The 16,598-nt window shown below is 50.1% G+C and overlaps 1 protein-coding gene across 5 annotated transcripts in view; it reads right to left on the bottom strand.

Moving 5' to 3' along the window:
* Positions 1-16,598, bottom strand: part of LOC102452610 (uncharacterized) — a 223,612-nt gene that overhangs the window by 85,153 nt on the left and 121,861 nt on the right. For all 5 annotated transcript variants that reach the window (XM_075905928.1, XM_075905925.1, XM_075905926.1 and 2 more), the window contains 3 exons: positions 9,149-9,187; positions 8,471-8,524; positions 6,687-6,740 (listed from right to left, as the gene is read on the bottom strand). In XM_075905928.1, coding sequence (XP_075762043.1) covers positions 6,687-6,740; positions 8,471-8,524; positions 9,149-9,187 — 147 coding nt within the window. The remainder of the gene's footprint in view (positions 1-6,686; positions 6,741-8,470; positions 8,525-9,148; positions 9,188-16,598) is intronic.

The following is a 16,598-nucleotide window of genomic DNA, read 5'->3' as shown; positions in this document are numbered from 1 at the left end:
AGCTTAACGGTTAGTTGGTTATACTCTGATATCCCTAGTTTGCAGCAGCTTGAACAGATACAAAGACCTGGTGACTTGCGGTGGCTGCTTTTGCAGAGCCAAGAGCTGTTATAATCAGGATGGGTGTAACAGTAGCACCTAGGGGCCCAAACTGAGACCACAGCCACGTTGTTCTGTAAGAAAACACCCAACGAAGGTCCCTGCCTCACAGAGCTGACTCTCCAAACAGACACAATGTCAGCGGCAGAGCGATGCTCTATTGACTGGATCGCCCAAACCGCTGCCGATGGGTTTGGCACGGCTCAGCCACGCCCCCACAGCCATGGCTCGCACTACCACACCATTCAATGCAAGTACATGAGCAGGGGAGTCACACCCCTCGCTCGCCGTGTGGACCCAACCTCCGAATATGCAACAGTCTCCCCAGGGACAGAGGAAAGTCGCACATGTGAAAACCAGCAGCCACCGAACACAACGGACCCAGGCTCTGATTCCGCCTGGGAGTTTACACCCACTTGAGACATCAGGCCTCACTGCACTTGCCTTAAAAACAAGAAGGAAAAGAAAAAAAAAGTTGGTTGAAACTAGTGTGGATCAACTATGCAACAGTAGCTTGCTGGGCGGTGGTGGTGGTGGTGGTGGAGGGGAGGATTAACTGCGGTATTTTCTCCCCTAGCAAGCTGCTGTTGCGTTGTTGATCCACAACAACCAATGCCAACAACAAACCACCAGCAGCAAAGATAGGTCAGCTCGCATCGGGGCCACCCGTGGGTTGTTATTAAATAACGGAAAGCTGTTAAAATGCAGCTAGAGACCGAGGGATGAGCAGGCAAGCAATGCTTTGCCTCAACTGGAAGTGGCATCTCTCAGAGACTGGCTGGCGCTTATGGCCTGCTGAAATGCCCCCTCCCCACTCCTTGCTGAACTCTTCTCTAGGGGTATGTCTACACTACAAAGTTAGTTCGAACTAACGGACATTAGTTCGAACTAACTTTCATAGGCGCTACACTAGCGCTCCGTTAGTTCCAATTTAATTCGAACTAACGGAGCGCTTAGTTTGAACTAGGTAATCCTCATTCCACGAGGATTAAGCCTAGTTCGAACTAGCTAGTTCGAATTAAGGGGTGCGTAGCCCCTTAATTCGAACTAGTGGGAGGCTAGCCCTCCCCAGGTTTCCCTGGTGGCCACTCTGGCCAGGGAAACTCGTCTGCCCCTCCCGGCCCCGGAGCCCTTAAAGGGGCACGGGCTGGCCACGGTGCCCGTGTCAGGTGCAAGCCTGCCAGCACCCAACCAGCAGACCCTGCACCTGGCACGGATCGAGCCACCCACCCGATTCCCCCCCAGCCTTCCCCCTCTTCCCGGAGCTTGCCCGGGACCACAAGAGGTGGGCACCAGCCTGGGCTAGTGCAGACATCGTGGACCTCGTCCACGACCTCCGCACTAGGCACAGGAAAGTGGCCGTCTAGGGCAGGAGAGCTGCCAGCCTGGCCACCCAGGAGCAGGTGTGCATGAAAATCAAGGTGGTCCACTGAGACCCCCGACCCTGAGCCCTGAGCTTACAATGGCCGTACTGGGTCTGACCAAAGGTCCATCTAGCCCAGTAGCCTGTCTGCCGACAGCGGCCAACCCTAGGGACCCTGGAGGGGATGGACCGAATACAGTGACCAAGCCATTTGTCTCGTGCCATCCCTCTCCAGCCTTCCACAAACCTTGGGCAGAGACACCACTCCTACCCCCTGGCTAATACCACTCCATGGACCCAACCTCCATGACTTGATCTCACTTCCCTTTAAACTCTGTTCTAGTTCCCCAGTTTTGTTCAATAAAGACAGATTCCATTTTTGAACACAATTGTCCTTTATTTTGTACATCAGGAAGGGGGGCTAGGGAGGGGTAAGTGGAAGGAGGTGAGGGAGGAATGGGGCACGAGCCCCCGATGGGGAGGACTGGTCTGGCTCTGTGGGCTTCTGGGGGTGGAAGCTCTCCTGCAGCCCCCCAATTGCCCCCTCCCCCCAGATGGCAGCCTGTGGCAAGTGCAGCCGGTCTGATGGCCAAGTGCTGTGATGTGCCCAGTGTGGGTACTCCGGGCAATCCAAGCCAGGACTGCTTTGCAAGCGGGGCACCCCTGAGAACTGTCTGTCCGGGGTGGGGGTCGGGACCCTTTAAGCACAGCCCTCAGCTAGCCTGAGACAGCATCTCCACGCTCTAAGTCCTCCTCTGATGCCCTGCTGGCACTGCTTCCGGCCATCCTTAAGCCTGGTTCAGGGTCCACTCTGTGTGGACATGCTAGTTCGAATTAGCAAAACGCTAATTCAAACTAGTTTTTTAGTCTGGATCCGTTAGTTCGAATTAGCTTAGTTCGAATTAACTAATTTGAACTAAGTTAGTTTGAATTAACGTTGTAGTGTAGATGTACCCTAGGAGAGAACGAACTGACCCAGGCCACAGCAAAAGACAAGCCACCTGTGACCCAAACCCAAAGGATCTGAGTAAGTCCCTCCTCAACTACCCCACAACCACATCGCCCCATGGCTCCAGGATACGGCACCGTGGGGAAAGGTTTCTCACATTCATGCTCGGTGCTCTGCAAACAGAGCCAGAAAACGGCTCCCACTCCAAAGTATTCACCACAAACATGCCACCTGCACAATCTGACACCAAAACAGGACTCCATTTTCCCTGGGTAGCTGTAGGAACCTTGAGCTGAAAGTTTGTTACCGTCCCTTAGGGCTGTAGTCACAAAACAGTACAATCGCAAAGCTTCACAGCAAGAAAGAACTCCAGGACTGGAAATGTCTAACCCACAGACATTGTTCTCCAGTGACAGAGGTCAGCCCTAAAATCAATGCAATGGCTGCCTGCAGAAGACTTGGGAATTCAGGAGTTGGTCTGTGATAGGATAGGAAACTGTGTTGAGAGTTCTCTGGTTTGCTGAGACTACACCCTCTGGAAAATAAACATGCCTACCGGGCCAGTGACAATGAGCAGGCCACTACACGTGTGGTTGGCTAATCAGGATATTCCATGTGGGCGCCACAGGTATCAGAAATAGAGGCCATGTTTGAGAGATGAACGCAAGCACAAAACAAAGCTGCTCATTCAAACCGCAACAAAGCCGAGTTTCACTTCCCTGGCAAATCGAGGTCTCTGTTCAGAGCTACCCAGCGCCCAGGACTCAGTCGCAACCCACGAGCTCAGATGCAGACCTGAAGCACATCAGGGTCACAGCTGCGCGCTGAGAAAAAAGGTTCCTTTTCATTCCTGCACTAATCCCGCCGCAAACCCCCTCGCCAAGCCTGTTTATGCGAACGGATGAATAATTTGTGGTGCAATTTGATTAAGCTTCACTGACAGCCTCCAAGGTTTACATTCTGTCGGCTTAACACGCTCAGCGAAACCTTCCAGATGTTGGCAGCTGGTAAAATATACGGGGGGAACACTGTGCATTGCTACCGATTCCCCAGAGCTGCCCTCTTCTGCTCTCCACAGATGAGAGGCATCTGGATTTATGGACCAGACACCCTCCCCACTAAATAAGCTTTCTGCTTTTCTGCCCCCTCTTTACAAAGCCCAAATGGACCCATGCACCAGACATCTTTGTGCAATTCCGCAGCCCACAGTTCAGAAAACACTGCCAGGAGCAACTTCTTGGGTAGGGCTTGGAAAAATGAAGATGGAACAATACACTTGGCGAGGTTAAAAAAAGCAAGCCCCCTTTCTCTGCTATCTAATCCCATGGGCCTTGGAGATGCTCAGACAACTCCAGGCTACTTGTCCCGGTGCTTCAGAGATGTCAGCGCTCCTTCAGCTTCGCTGTGCCGGCTACTGACCTCACTGAATCGCAGAACACTAGAACTGGAAAGGACCGCAAGAGGTCATCGAGTCCAGTCCTCTGCCCTCACGGCAGGACCAAGCACCATCTAGATCATCTCTGGCAAGTGCCTGTCTAACCTGCTCTGAAATATCTCCAATGATGGAGATTTCACTATCTCCCCAGGAAATTTATTCCAGTGTTTAACCACCCTGGGTATGTCTACACTACCCCGCTAGTTCGAACTAGCGGGGTAATGTATGCATACCGCAATTGCAAATGAAGCCCGGGGTTTGAATTTCCCGGGCTTCATTTGCATAAGTGGGGCGCCGCCATTTTTAAATCCCCGCTCGTTCAAACCTCATTCCACAAGGAGTAACGGTAATTTGAACTAGGAAGCCTAGTTCGAACTACCTAGTTCGAGCCCCGTGTAGCCGTACGGCACGGGGTTCGAACGAGCGGGGATTTAAAAATGGCGGCGCCCCGCTTATGCAAATGAAGCCCGGGAAATTCAAATCCCGGGCTTCATTTGCAATTGCGGTATTCCTACATTACCCCGCTAGTTCGAACTAGGAGGGTAGTGTAGACATACCCCCTGACAGTTAGGAAGTTTTTCCTAATGTCCAACCTAACCCTCCCTTGCTACAGTTGAAGCCCATTGCTTCTTGGCCTGACCTCAGAGGCCAAGGGGAACAATTTTTCTCCCTCCTCCTGTTGAAGGATGCCCAACACTGGCTCAGCAGAAGCTACAAGAAGCCCCCTCCACCACCACCGCTCAACATCCCCTATGCAGATTGCTGGGAGCACACACCTGTCCCTGGCCTGAACCCTCCAGTCTGGAAGAACATTCAAGACAGGGAGGGCATGGGGGCTCCTAGGGATGTGGGGGGGGAGAGGGGGAACCAAGCTCAAACCAAACACAAACTGCCACACCAAGGTTTGCAAACACTCAGCTCCCTCCTGCCCTGCATGGCCGTGCTCTGGCTAGGATCAGTAGGAGAAACGTCAGCCAGCCTCATGGTCTCAAGGAGTCAGGACAAAGATCGCCCCCAAGGAACACACACACGCACAGAATGGCCTGCTTCTCCATGAAACGCTTTAGGAATCCAGTTAGAAGCCAGGGAAACGTCTGCCAATTGCCTACGTTTGCTTGTATCAAGGTGAGAGTATCCCCGTGCGCTCTCCCCCACCCTTCCTGGACAAACGCAGGCTGAAGGAGACATCTCCCTGTGAGAGCAGAAGCAACAGGAAGGGACAGAGGATTGCTGTGAAAGGAGGGGTGAGGGGAATGAACAAAAGGAAGTAGCATGGGGAAGGGAAGCAAACGGGAACTGCATGTAGGTTGGGCGAGGTCTCTGGGAACATGGTGAGATGAGGAAAGCTCTGGACAATAGAATTTAAAAGGGACCGTTACCAGCTTGGTGAATGTCCTATGGGAGAACAATATAGCTACAGGGTCGGGGGAAATCGACTGCTCGCTGTGCCTGCGAAGGCTGGACTTGCAGCGGTTGAAGACAAATGGGCCTCTTGGGGGAGACAGATGAGCCCCAGGAACTGAAGTTCACACAAGAGGATGGTCACTGGGAAACAGCCAAGTGTTTGGTAAGAAGAGGCTTGGGGAGATGGTGATCCAGTCACCTGTACCTGAACTAGGGATCACAACAGGTAATCCTCCTCTGGCACCCACCTCTAGAGAAACAGAGGCGAGGGACACCATTCTCACCCATCCTGGCTAATAGCCATTGATGGACCTAACCTCCATGAATCAATCTTGCTTTTTTTTGAACCTTGTTAAAGTCCTAGCCTTCACCACATCCTCTGGCAAGGAGTTCCACAGGTTGACTATGTGCTGACAAGTCAGAAGTGCGGTTTTCAAAGCCACACAGGGTTTGGACACCTGATTCCTCCTGTTGTTTTCATGGGATTGGAATAGTCAAATTCCTTAGGCAGCGATGAAAACCTCATCTGAATTGTGCAGAGCAGTTTGCTCAGGTCCAGCTGCCAGAGCTAGGATTCCTCCTTATTCATGCTGGAGCGAGGTAAGGAGGGCACAGGCTGGGAGGTCTCCTATCAGAAGGAAGGGAGATAGACAGGCGCAATGGTGGGATCTATTTAGATTCAGAGCTCTCTCAAATCCAAGCATGGGGGGGAGGCGGATGCTTTCCAGGATCTGGCCTGGAGACAATGTCACCGAGCCGGCTGGGGAAGACCTGCACAAGCAAATGAACAGAGCACAAACCCCAGTTCCATCCGCCTCCTATGGACAAGGGGTTCGGCTTTTAGCGACAGTATCGCCTACCGCAGTGCTAGCGAATGAACGCACCATTCCAGCGCGGGTACAGGGATTTCTTTGATTGGACGACAATGACTGAGGCGGTCACAGATCACATGGAAATGACAATCACGCTGGCGCAGACCATTCCACCTTGTGTGGGCGGGGGGAGGAGAGGGAGAGTGACTGGGTGAGTGAATACTCAGGGGAGAGCAAAGGAACAAGAAGACACAAATATCCATCATGGGGAGTCCCGCCTCCCTCCCCACAGTATCTCCACGGAGCCAATCTCATCCCATCGGGCTCTTCAGATGAACCCACAGCCTGGCGTTGAGGCTCCACATTATTACTGTGCAAATGTCTGGAGGATTCTGCGACTTAGAGACTTGCTGCGAAGAGCCATGGAGTTTCCCATGCCTCCCAGCGTGAATCGTGCCGGTCCCGTACCTCTGGGAATCACACTCTCCGTGTGTACTGTTGCTCACCAGCAGGAAGCCAGCCCGGACACTAGAATATTTCTTACTGCCCTAGGGTCTGGAAGGTCACGTACCTGATCCGGGCTAACACCACATGAGACAGCAGCTCTTGGCAGCCTGCACTTACCGTATATCCCAGCCGGCCTTTATCTCCTGGCTCCCCTGGATATCCGGGCGGGCCCTGCGCACACACAGAGCTCAGATCAGTGCACGTTAACCTTTCCCCTTGCGAGCCCAGATCAGGTTGCTGGATTTACCGTGTCGAGAGAATGCTGGGGTTTGCAGCCTTGTTTACAGATCCCATTCCAGGGCAGACAATGAACAATACACAAAGGCAGCACTGGCAATTTCAGTCACATGCCGGATGAGCTGCAACATAGCTCTTCGGAGCCAGGCCTTGGGTTGCTGTTCTGCTGGCATTCCCCCAGTTTGTGGCAAGGACACCATCAGTATTCAGCCACAGGCTGTGGGGTGCAAACTCTCCATTGCTTACAATTCTCTTCTGAGGCTGGACCATAACGGGTCTTTTCCCCGCTTTTCTCTCAATCCATTTGGGTTCCACAAACTTCCTTCTACACAATCCAGCTTCCCTTTCCCAGGCCTGCTTATAATACGGCTTGTCAAGAGCACACCTGCCTTTTCGCCCTGTCTGTCCATCAGCACCGCCAGTTACCACCTCAAACTTAGGGACCCTGTTAGTTAATTATCACTTTAAAATAAAATGTCCTCTGGACTGGATATAAAATAGTAATACAAATATCAGTCTCTTGCAGCCTTCTTAGTCCCTTGGCTGTTTTCTTGGAGGCAGCCTAATGCAGGCCTATTGCCCTTGTGTTAGCTCAGATCCTCCAACCTCCCCTTACTTCTCTTACCTCTCCCCTTTGTAGCAGACCACCAGCTGTAAGTACTGCCTCCATGCCTGGCCCCTGTGTGAGGTTATGATCAAAGGCTGTCCCCGTCTGTGCTCAGTGTGGGGTTTGTAAACCCCCTTATGTGTCCTACATTGGTGAAGACTGAGCTTGATAAATGTATCGGGGGGAAGGTCTGATGAGACTGCCTACACGGGCATTCGGCTGATCTGCAACTGCTAGCAGCGAATCTCTCAATGGCGGGTGATAGAACAGAGACCCTGGGGGGTTTTCACTCTCCTCTGTAGTATGGGACCTGGATCACTTGCAGGCTAAAACTAGTGTAAATGGTGGAGTCTCTGTAACTTTGATTTGAGGACCTCAGTAATGCAGCCGGAGGCTGTGGGTCTATTTCAGGAATGATGATCTAGAATAGATGATCACAATGGTCCTTTGCGATCTTAGGGTACGTCTACACTAGCCCCCTAGATCGATCTAGGGAGACTAATGAGGGCGACCGAAATTGCAAATCAAGCCCGGGATTTAAATATCCTGTGCTTGATTTGCATGTTCCCGGCTGGTCGCCATTTTAGAAATTGACTAGCCCGAAGTAACTAACTGCCCGCGTCTACACGTGGCAGTGAAACGAGATTCCGATTTAAAGCCCTAACTCGAATTAGCTGGTATTCCTCCTGCAATGAAGTTTACCAGCTAATTCGATTTAGGGGCTTTAAATCGGAATCCCGTTTCACTGCCGCGTGTAGATGCAGGAAGTTACTTTGGGCTAGTCAATTTCTAAAATGGTGACCTGCCGGGAACATGCAAATCAAGCACGTGATATTTAAATCCTGGGCTTGATTTGCAATTTCAGTCATCCTCATTAGCCTCCTTAGATCGATCTAGGGGGCTAGTATAGACATACCCTTACAGTTTATGAATCTATCAGTTCAAGTGTCTCTAAACATTGCCTGTGAAAGCATCCAATGAAAGCAGGAATGTCTGATGGGAGAATTGAGAACTTTGCTGGTGTGGGCATATTTAGGGGGATACTTTTCATACTTACAGGTGATCCTGGTTTTCCTGGATGCCCTGACAGTCCACGTGGTCCTGGCTGTCTCTAGATTTAAAAAAAAAGGCAATCAGTAACATGTTTTAGAGATCAAACCTATTTGGAAAGACACAAGACTCCATATGATCATTCAGGAGAAATGTGAGAGATCATGTCACGGGATTTAGAGACATAATCCTCTTTTTGTTTAAATACTTCAGGGGTGGGTAGGGGGCAGTGGTGTAATGCACAAAAAAGGTCTGTGAAGAGGGCAGCACACACACACTTTTTTTAAAATAAGGATTAATATCTGACTGAACCTGAAAATGGACTGGGATCCAGCGGAGCTACTGGAAGACAGAGCTTCCAAGGGGAGTACCTCTGGATTCCCAACAATCCTTTCATTCTAGGCATAACTAGGAGACAAAAGTGTGCCCCAGCCATGCCACCTGCTCTTGATGCACTTGGGTGGCATTGTCCCAATGTCCTCTTTTAAGACCAGAAGGGGTCATTAAGACCATCTGTGTTGGGTCTCTTGTGTAACATGGGGCAGAGATGTCCCCCCAGGGATTCCTGGGTCACGCCTGTCACTTCGGTTCGAGCCACAGCCGATCTTTTAGAAAGATATTAATTTAAAAAATTGCAGATGCTGGAGAACCCACCATGTCCCTCTAAGTAACAGGAGACACTCACCGGCCAGCCTGAATGGAGAAGCTGGTAAAACGAGGATTGCTAAAAGGAGAGGAAGAAAAAAGAAAGAGCATGTAAAAAAATCCATCTACTCTCCCAGCCAAGGATGGCACATGCTGCTGTAGCCATGACCCTCCTGACCCAAAAAGCAATTGTGGGTTGGCGGTGGCAAGATTATTGTATGGGGGCGCTGTTGTACTGCTACTCTTACTTCTACGGGCAGTGGCGCTGCCTTCAGAGCTGGGTCCTGGAGAGCGGCAGCTGCTGGCTGGGTATAGCTGCCACCAGCAGGAGCGCGGAAGGAAGGAGGGCAGGGTATGGTGTTGCCAACTTTCTGCACTGCGGCCTGCACAGCTGAGCCCTCAGCCAGCAGCTTCACTCTCCAGCTGCCCAGCTCTGCAGACAGCGCAGATGTAAAGATGACAAAACCCTGTGACCCTCTGCAACTCCCTTTTGGCTCATGACCCCCAGTTTAAGAAATGCTGCTCTTTTTGTGCAAGGGGTTTTTGTGTAAAAAGAAGCAGTGTGGACTTTTTTTGTGTGTGCAAAAACCCTGTTTTGTGCAAGATCCTTATGCCTGTCCCAGAGAGGGTTTTTTCACAACCTCCCCTCCCCCGATGCTTCTTTTTGTGCAGAAAGCCCCTTGCGCAAAAAGAAACAGCAGAAAATAAGCGAATGATGTCACAACTTATGCTAATGACTCCCTCATTAGCATATTTTCTGCCGCAAAAACTTGTAGTGTAGACGTAGCCAATATTCATAGATTATCCCTTTGCTCTGGAGATGCAGCCTCTGAGGTAGAGAGATTCTCCAACCAAATAAAACACTAGACATTAGAACGGGGCGGAGGGGAGCACCGAGGATGTATGACGTGAGAATACAGCGCCATCACTCCCCAAAAGGGGATGGCAGCATCACACACACACACACACACACACACACAAAACAAACATGAAATGTAGCTGTAACCTATGCTAACACAGTGTGGGCTCTGCTCTCTTCTGTCTCTAGCAAGCCTACCTATGGAGGGTTACAAATCTGCTAGCAAGTCTATACAAACTGCAGCTTATCCTTTGGGATCCAGAAGATCTGGGTTCAATCCCTATAGATGACAACAGGCATAGGTGTTAAACAGACTATAAAAATCAAATCTTATGGAGACTAGAAATCCAAAAAGATTCAGTGAACCACCCAGACCATAGACTGGGGCCCAGAGGAAAAACTGCCTGTACAGGACACTTGCTAGTGATTTCTCTTATTCAGTTTAGAAGTTCCAAAGCGATATGGCTTTGATTGCTTTTGGCAAGAAAATATCCCAGAGCCAAAGAGAACTCGGGGTCAGGAAACATCTCCTGATGTTCAGACATTTTCTTTCAATTTCGTCTCCTCTGTCCTTGAGCTGAACCCCCTGGCACTACCGCAAATACTTCACAGCCTCATAAGTCTTTTGTAGGCTTGTCCTATCCCCCGCTTAGCACAGCTTGATAAATTTAGCTACTTTCATCTTACCTCATAAATCAATCCCTCCACCTCTTTTACCATCTTTTCTGTTATGCTCTGAACTCCATCCAGGAGAGGCACCAGGATATTTCAAGTCCCGTTCATTTGTTGCTTTTACCTCAAAAGATATGCCATAAACATAACTTTTGGTGGTTGGCCTGAAAGTATTTTGAGGCCATTGCATTTCCTCTGGATGCTACTGCAAGCAGCAGCTACTCGGCAGTTCAACAGACTGGCATTTGTGGGCACTGAACGCTGGTTTTATACCATTCTCCTTTCAAAGTGTTAGGCCAAAGGCACAATGGACTCCACACTGGAGCCATCCAGGGGTTTTTCCAAGACATGTTTTAATCAGAAAGTTCAATTAGTCAAAACAATTTCTTGTTGGAACCATTTTTGGTTTTTAACAAAATCTTTGTCAGGAAGGCAACAAATAGTCTAGTAGCACCTTAAAGACTGACAAAAGATGTCGATGGTATTATGAACTTTCGCGGGCATAACCCACTTCTTCAGATGACTGGAAGACGTCCTGTTTTCAATATTCATCTTCCAGTCATCTGAAGAAGTTGGTTATATCCATGAAAGCTCATGATACCATCGACATGTTTTGTTAGTCTTTATGGTGCTACTAGACTACTCGTTGTTGTTTAAGCTTTTCTAGTTACAGACTAACTCGGCTACCCTCTGAAATTTAAGGTTTATCAGGCCCATGATGCAATTTCTCTCTGTGTCATTTTGACCACAGAAGGCCCAGAATAGCCAACAGTCCAGAGATTATAGCGTGGAAGCCCAGGGTCAAGTCCTTGTTCTGAATCGGGCAGCACGGGGACTTGGATTTGGGTCTTCCAATGAGCTAGTCTGATTTTTCATGAAAAAAAAATCAAAATCTGTTTCCTCCTGATGCAGAATCAAGCCAGTCCCTGCTACTTTGAAATTCTTGTTCACCGGCCAGTCCTACTCCGAATCACCATCTGAGATGTGTAAAAAAAAGCCAGCAATGCACCACGGCACGCAATGCAAAATCTTGAGTGCTTCTCTTGGACCAAATGACAGGATTAAACCACTGCTAAAAGCCAGTCATGAGAATGGTGGATGTTGAGTATTCTGCTCCAGCTCTCTCTAAATATAACCGAAACATTCATTCAAAGCCAGAGCTGGCTGAAAGATAATCAGTGGAACGGTTTTCCATTTGAAAATGGCGTTTCATCAAATTCTACGCTGAAGGCTTCTTTTGGAAGAAGCTGTTCTGGAAGAGATCTTCTGAAAAAACTTCTTCCAAAAGAGAGCGTCTACATAGCAAATGCGCACAAAAAAAGCAATCTGCTTTTTGGAAAGATAGCACCCACATTGAATGGACATTATCTTGCATTTCAGCTGAGATTACTATGGACGAAGTGGCCACCAGGGCACCTGTGCTTTTTCCTCTTTCCTCTTCTTTCGAAAGAACTCCCTCTTCCCCATCTACACACGCCTTTTTCCAAAAGAGCTCTTTCGTAAAAAGGCTTCTTCCTCATAGAGAGAGGATTTTTTTCCCGAAAGAACGCAATTGCAATGTGGATGTAAGTGAAGTTTTTTGGAAAAACAACTGTTTTTCCAAAAAAACTCTATAGTGTAGACAAATCCTGAATGTTTGTCAGGATTTAAATGAAATCCAAGGGAAGAATTCAACACTGAAATGAAATATTTCAATATTTTATTCCTAGAATAAAATCTTCATTTTAAATTCTCCATGCATGGCATATTTAATGTTTTCGATTACATTTAATATTTTGTTTTACATTTCCAATGTTATTGAAATGTTTTAACTAGGTCCCTTAGATGTTTCTGAGTAGAAATTGCCTAGAGTTTTTCTTCTGTGAAAGTTTTCACTTTCCACCGTGAATTGGCAAGGGACCGGACTCGATGACCTCTCGAGGTCCCTTCCAGTCCTAGTATTCTATGATTCTATGAAATGTCAGCATTTCCCATAGAACAGAAGTTCCATTTTCCTACCAGTTCTACTCTAGTGACAACAGCCTTCCTCTCGCACTGATTTTTATTTATGGGCCACTGCACTTCTGGATCACGTCTCCACTGAATCCGTAAAAGAAAACTAAATCAAAACCATCTTAAACAACAAAACCCACCACAAAGGGAAAAGACCTGGGAAGCAGCTCGCTCAGTCATTTTGGCCCAGCTAGAGGAAATGAAAAATTACTGGAGAAACCCACATTTCCAGGCCAGGTTTCTCAAGAGGCTCAGTTTGGAGACTCATCCTGAAAACAAAGAGCACGAATCCAACACTCCAGACCTTTGGAAGTTCTCTCAACCGCCTGAATGGCAAGGATGCTGGAAGGGAAAGGGTTATTTTCCCTCCTGTCATCCCCCCCAACCCAATTACTTTATTCTGGTCTCCAGAAGGGACTAGCACCTGATCCTGTCAGCTTTCCCCACAGCCCCAGCCCACCAGAAAGACACAAAAGCACCTTCAGTTCCCCAACAGAAACCAAGCACCATGGACAGAACTGGGTTCCCGTTCACTGCCAAGCTGTACGCGCAGCTCAGTAGTCAGAAATTCCTCCTCCTCCCTCCCCCAAGACTATTCCTCAGACACAAGAGGAGGGAGGAGGAGGGGAATCTGAGCGAGCTCATTTACCAAAACAAAGGGCATTCGCCATATGGAAATATTTCCAGTAATAAGCAGGGCCGATGATGGATGAATACATTTAACTAGCTCTAATGCTGCACCGGCCACTTCGGCTCCTTTCAAGTTTATCCCAGATTGATTAATGTGAGCAAATGTGCAAAATCCCTGACAGCCTGTCAAGCCAGGCCCTGGCTCGCTGCAGCTGAGCCTCATTTCCCTCAGAAGCCCCTTCAGAGGCACTTTTCGGGGGCCGTCGAGGAACTGGCAGGCAGCCCAGGGCTTTCTCCCCGGGGCGTTTGAAGCCGTGAACTCAGGTGCACCGGGGGCTTGTGATGCTGTTCCGTTAAACTTCAAAAAAGAAGAGAGAATTGACCCCTGAACGGAGGCTGAATCCAGGCCTCAGAAGCCGAGGGAAATCCAGTTCGTTCTGCAGCTGAAGCAGGAAACAAGCAGCTCTTTGCCTGAAGCCGCTCTGCCCAGCAGAGAAGTGGAGTCGCTAGTGTAGACACAATACGCCACTGAACACCAGGGGGTAGGAAGGTCACAGTGGTGCGGGCCCAGCCTTAAGGCGAGTAAAGTGGTTGCCTTGGACCATGCAGCCTCTGCCTGTGGACCCCCCGTGGGGCTGGAGCTGCCCATGGCAGGCAGGGAGCTGTGCCAGCCCCACCGGTTAATGGTGAGCTGGAACTAGCAGCATCACTCGTTCAGGTGAACTAGTTAACCCTTCATGTGCCTACATTGCTTTGTTTCAGTACAGGCCATTTCTTTCCTTCCAGCAAAGCTGCAATGGTAACACCCCCTGAGCCTGTCGCTAAATCTGCTACGCCCCTCCAGTTACGGAGAAAGCCTTTCAACTGCTCAGCATCATCTTCCCCCGTAGCTCTTCTCCCCTGAAGAGAGGCAATGGGCTAAGGGTGAGGGGCCATGAGACACAAGGCTCCGTGTTTTGTTCAGCAGACACACGTAGCGGGGAACACACCATCTCTGCAGAGAACACAGCCCTCGAGAATCACTCTCCCAAACCCCGGCACAGATACCATTGGTTCCCTGCCATGGGAATGCCACTGTTTACTGTGGGCACCCAATACTCGGAAGACATGTGGCTTTAGGTAATATTTTCGGGTGACAGACGTGAGGCCTGTTAAACCAACGGAATGCAAGTGCCTGAGGGCAAACCGGGAGTTTTACTATAAAATGCCTCTAAATACTAAATGGAAAGCCAGGCTACAGCTGGGCAGCGCTCAGGAATGACGAAGCTCTAACCCCAACACTGAGACACCACGTAGCTCTGGGAACGTCACCTCACCCCCTTTTGCAGGCAGACAAGGCCTGGCCGGGTGGCCACATGCGTGGCTGATCCCCAAAGCACATTCAGAGGCTTGCGGCAAGGAGATGGGGATTAGAAAACCCAACAAGTCTCATCTGTCACTAGCTTCTTTAAGTCTATCACCACTGTTAGTTACTGTCTGAGTTTCTGCTCTATGGCCGGGGGCAATCGGAAGAGCTTGGATGCTGGGTTGACTTTAGCCAAGGGTTAGGATTAAGAGCACACCAACCTCAAGACATAACAGCCTGTCTGAATTCTTGGGAGGATTCAGACTTTGTCCAAAGCAGAATCTCACCCTCTCCTGTAGTTCTGATGTGGCCAGAAACAAAAAGAAAACTATCAAAGAGGCAGGTTTGGCTCCAGGCAGCCCAGTCCACACATCTGAGAAATGTAGGAAAGTTCAGCCTCTGGGTGCTGAGTTTGCTCCCATCTTTAATAAATCCAGAACAGTGACCTTACAAGAAGGGCTAAGCAAAATACACACGTTCCATTTACCTTACTAGGAGTAGCAATGATCTGTCTCTTCACTATCCAGGGACGAAAACAACAGAGTCCTTGGACCCAGGAGGCTGGCGAGGTCCATCAAGGAAGGATACACCTCCTCCCTCCAACACCGCCCGCGTCACGGCACTAACATGCTACACCAGGACAGCTGGCTGCCATGCGGCAGATGCTCTCCATGGTACCCAAGAGGGACAGCTGGGGCTGTTCAGTGGCTTCACCGGAGCGACAGCAGGCACAGACTGGCACAGCAGGGGAGCACATGGGTTCTCTTGTGTGGTGGAAATGCCACTGCTCGTGTCCAAACAGGTCAGGCGAAAAATCTCTTTGCTGGCTTGGCTGGTGATGAATATTATCAAAGGTGATGAGCTGAATCCTGAGGATTCCCTCTCGTCTGCTGCCCAGCACCTGCAGATCTCCAGCCCCTTCTCCAGAATCTTCTCTCACTTCCCCGCCACCGTTCCCTGCTGGCACAGTGCTAGCAGGAGAGCTCGAGCAACCCTGCCCCTGGGAATCGGTTTGCACTTCCCTGGTGGTGAGCTCCCCTGCCCAGGCAGCCGGCACCGCGCCAGCCCAGCCCTTCCTCTGTGATGGTGTTTGCAAAGAGGAAAGACGTCACTCTGCAGAAGTGGCACGTACAAGAACACCCGTCCCAAGCTCGTAACCGACACACAGGCACACCGAGACGAATGCGCTCCGGAGACACCATGTGCTGGTCTCATCTCACTTCCGCCACCCCGGCCCGCGCACTCGCTCTTCCAGCGCACCCGTGCATGAGGCTGATGGAGCTCCCGGCAGCGGCGATGGAGCATGGCCGTAACCAGCTTGTTTTGTGAAATCTGTACGGCCCCCTCCTGCCTCCCCTCACCTCTCCAGCTGAAATAGTAACAGGTGGGCTCCTCTCGGCAGAGGTGAAGCCAAGACGGGCAGCTGCATCCCAACGGACATGCCTCACGGACACGCTCTGATGGCTGCCAGCTTGGAATCCACACAGGTACTTGATCGGCCTGTTGTGGTGACTCGAGACCACTCAGACAGACTGCGCAGCCCCAGGTCAAACCCTCGCTCAGTACGTCAGCCTTGGCCAACAGCTGATGCTTCAGCAGAATGACGTTGAAGTATTTACCGAGTCCCCATTTTGGGGATCTGTGAGCACCTGACAGTAATGTATGCGTTTCTCCTCACAACGCCCTGCGAGGCAGCACCAGGCTCTGATCCATATTAGGGATGTAATAGTCTAGTTGATTAGCCGATTAACTGACAAGCAAAAGCTTATAGGTTAATGCTATAAGCTACACGCATCTCTCCCCGCCCCTTTGCCAGTACATTTTTTAGCAGCCCAGCCAGCAGCCCGGCTCAGTCCTAGCTCATGCCGGGTCTGGGACCTGCCCCCGCTGTGGCTCTGCATCGAAAGTGTATTAGGAACCAGGCAGGCAGCCTGGGTTCAGTTCAGTTCAGTTTTGGCTTGCGCTGGGTCCAGGAGCTCAACCCCCATTCCC

Source organism: Pelodiscus sinensis, chromosome 22, assembly GCF_049634645.1.
Source record: "Pelodiscus sinensis isolate JC-2024 chromosome 22, ASM4963464v1, whole genome shotgun sequence".
NCBI lineage: Eukaryota > Metazoa > Chordata > Testudines > Trionychidae > Pelodiscus > Pelodiscus sinensis.
This window is presented reverse-complemented; position numbering and strand designations above follow the sequence as displayed.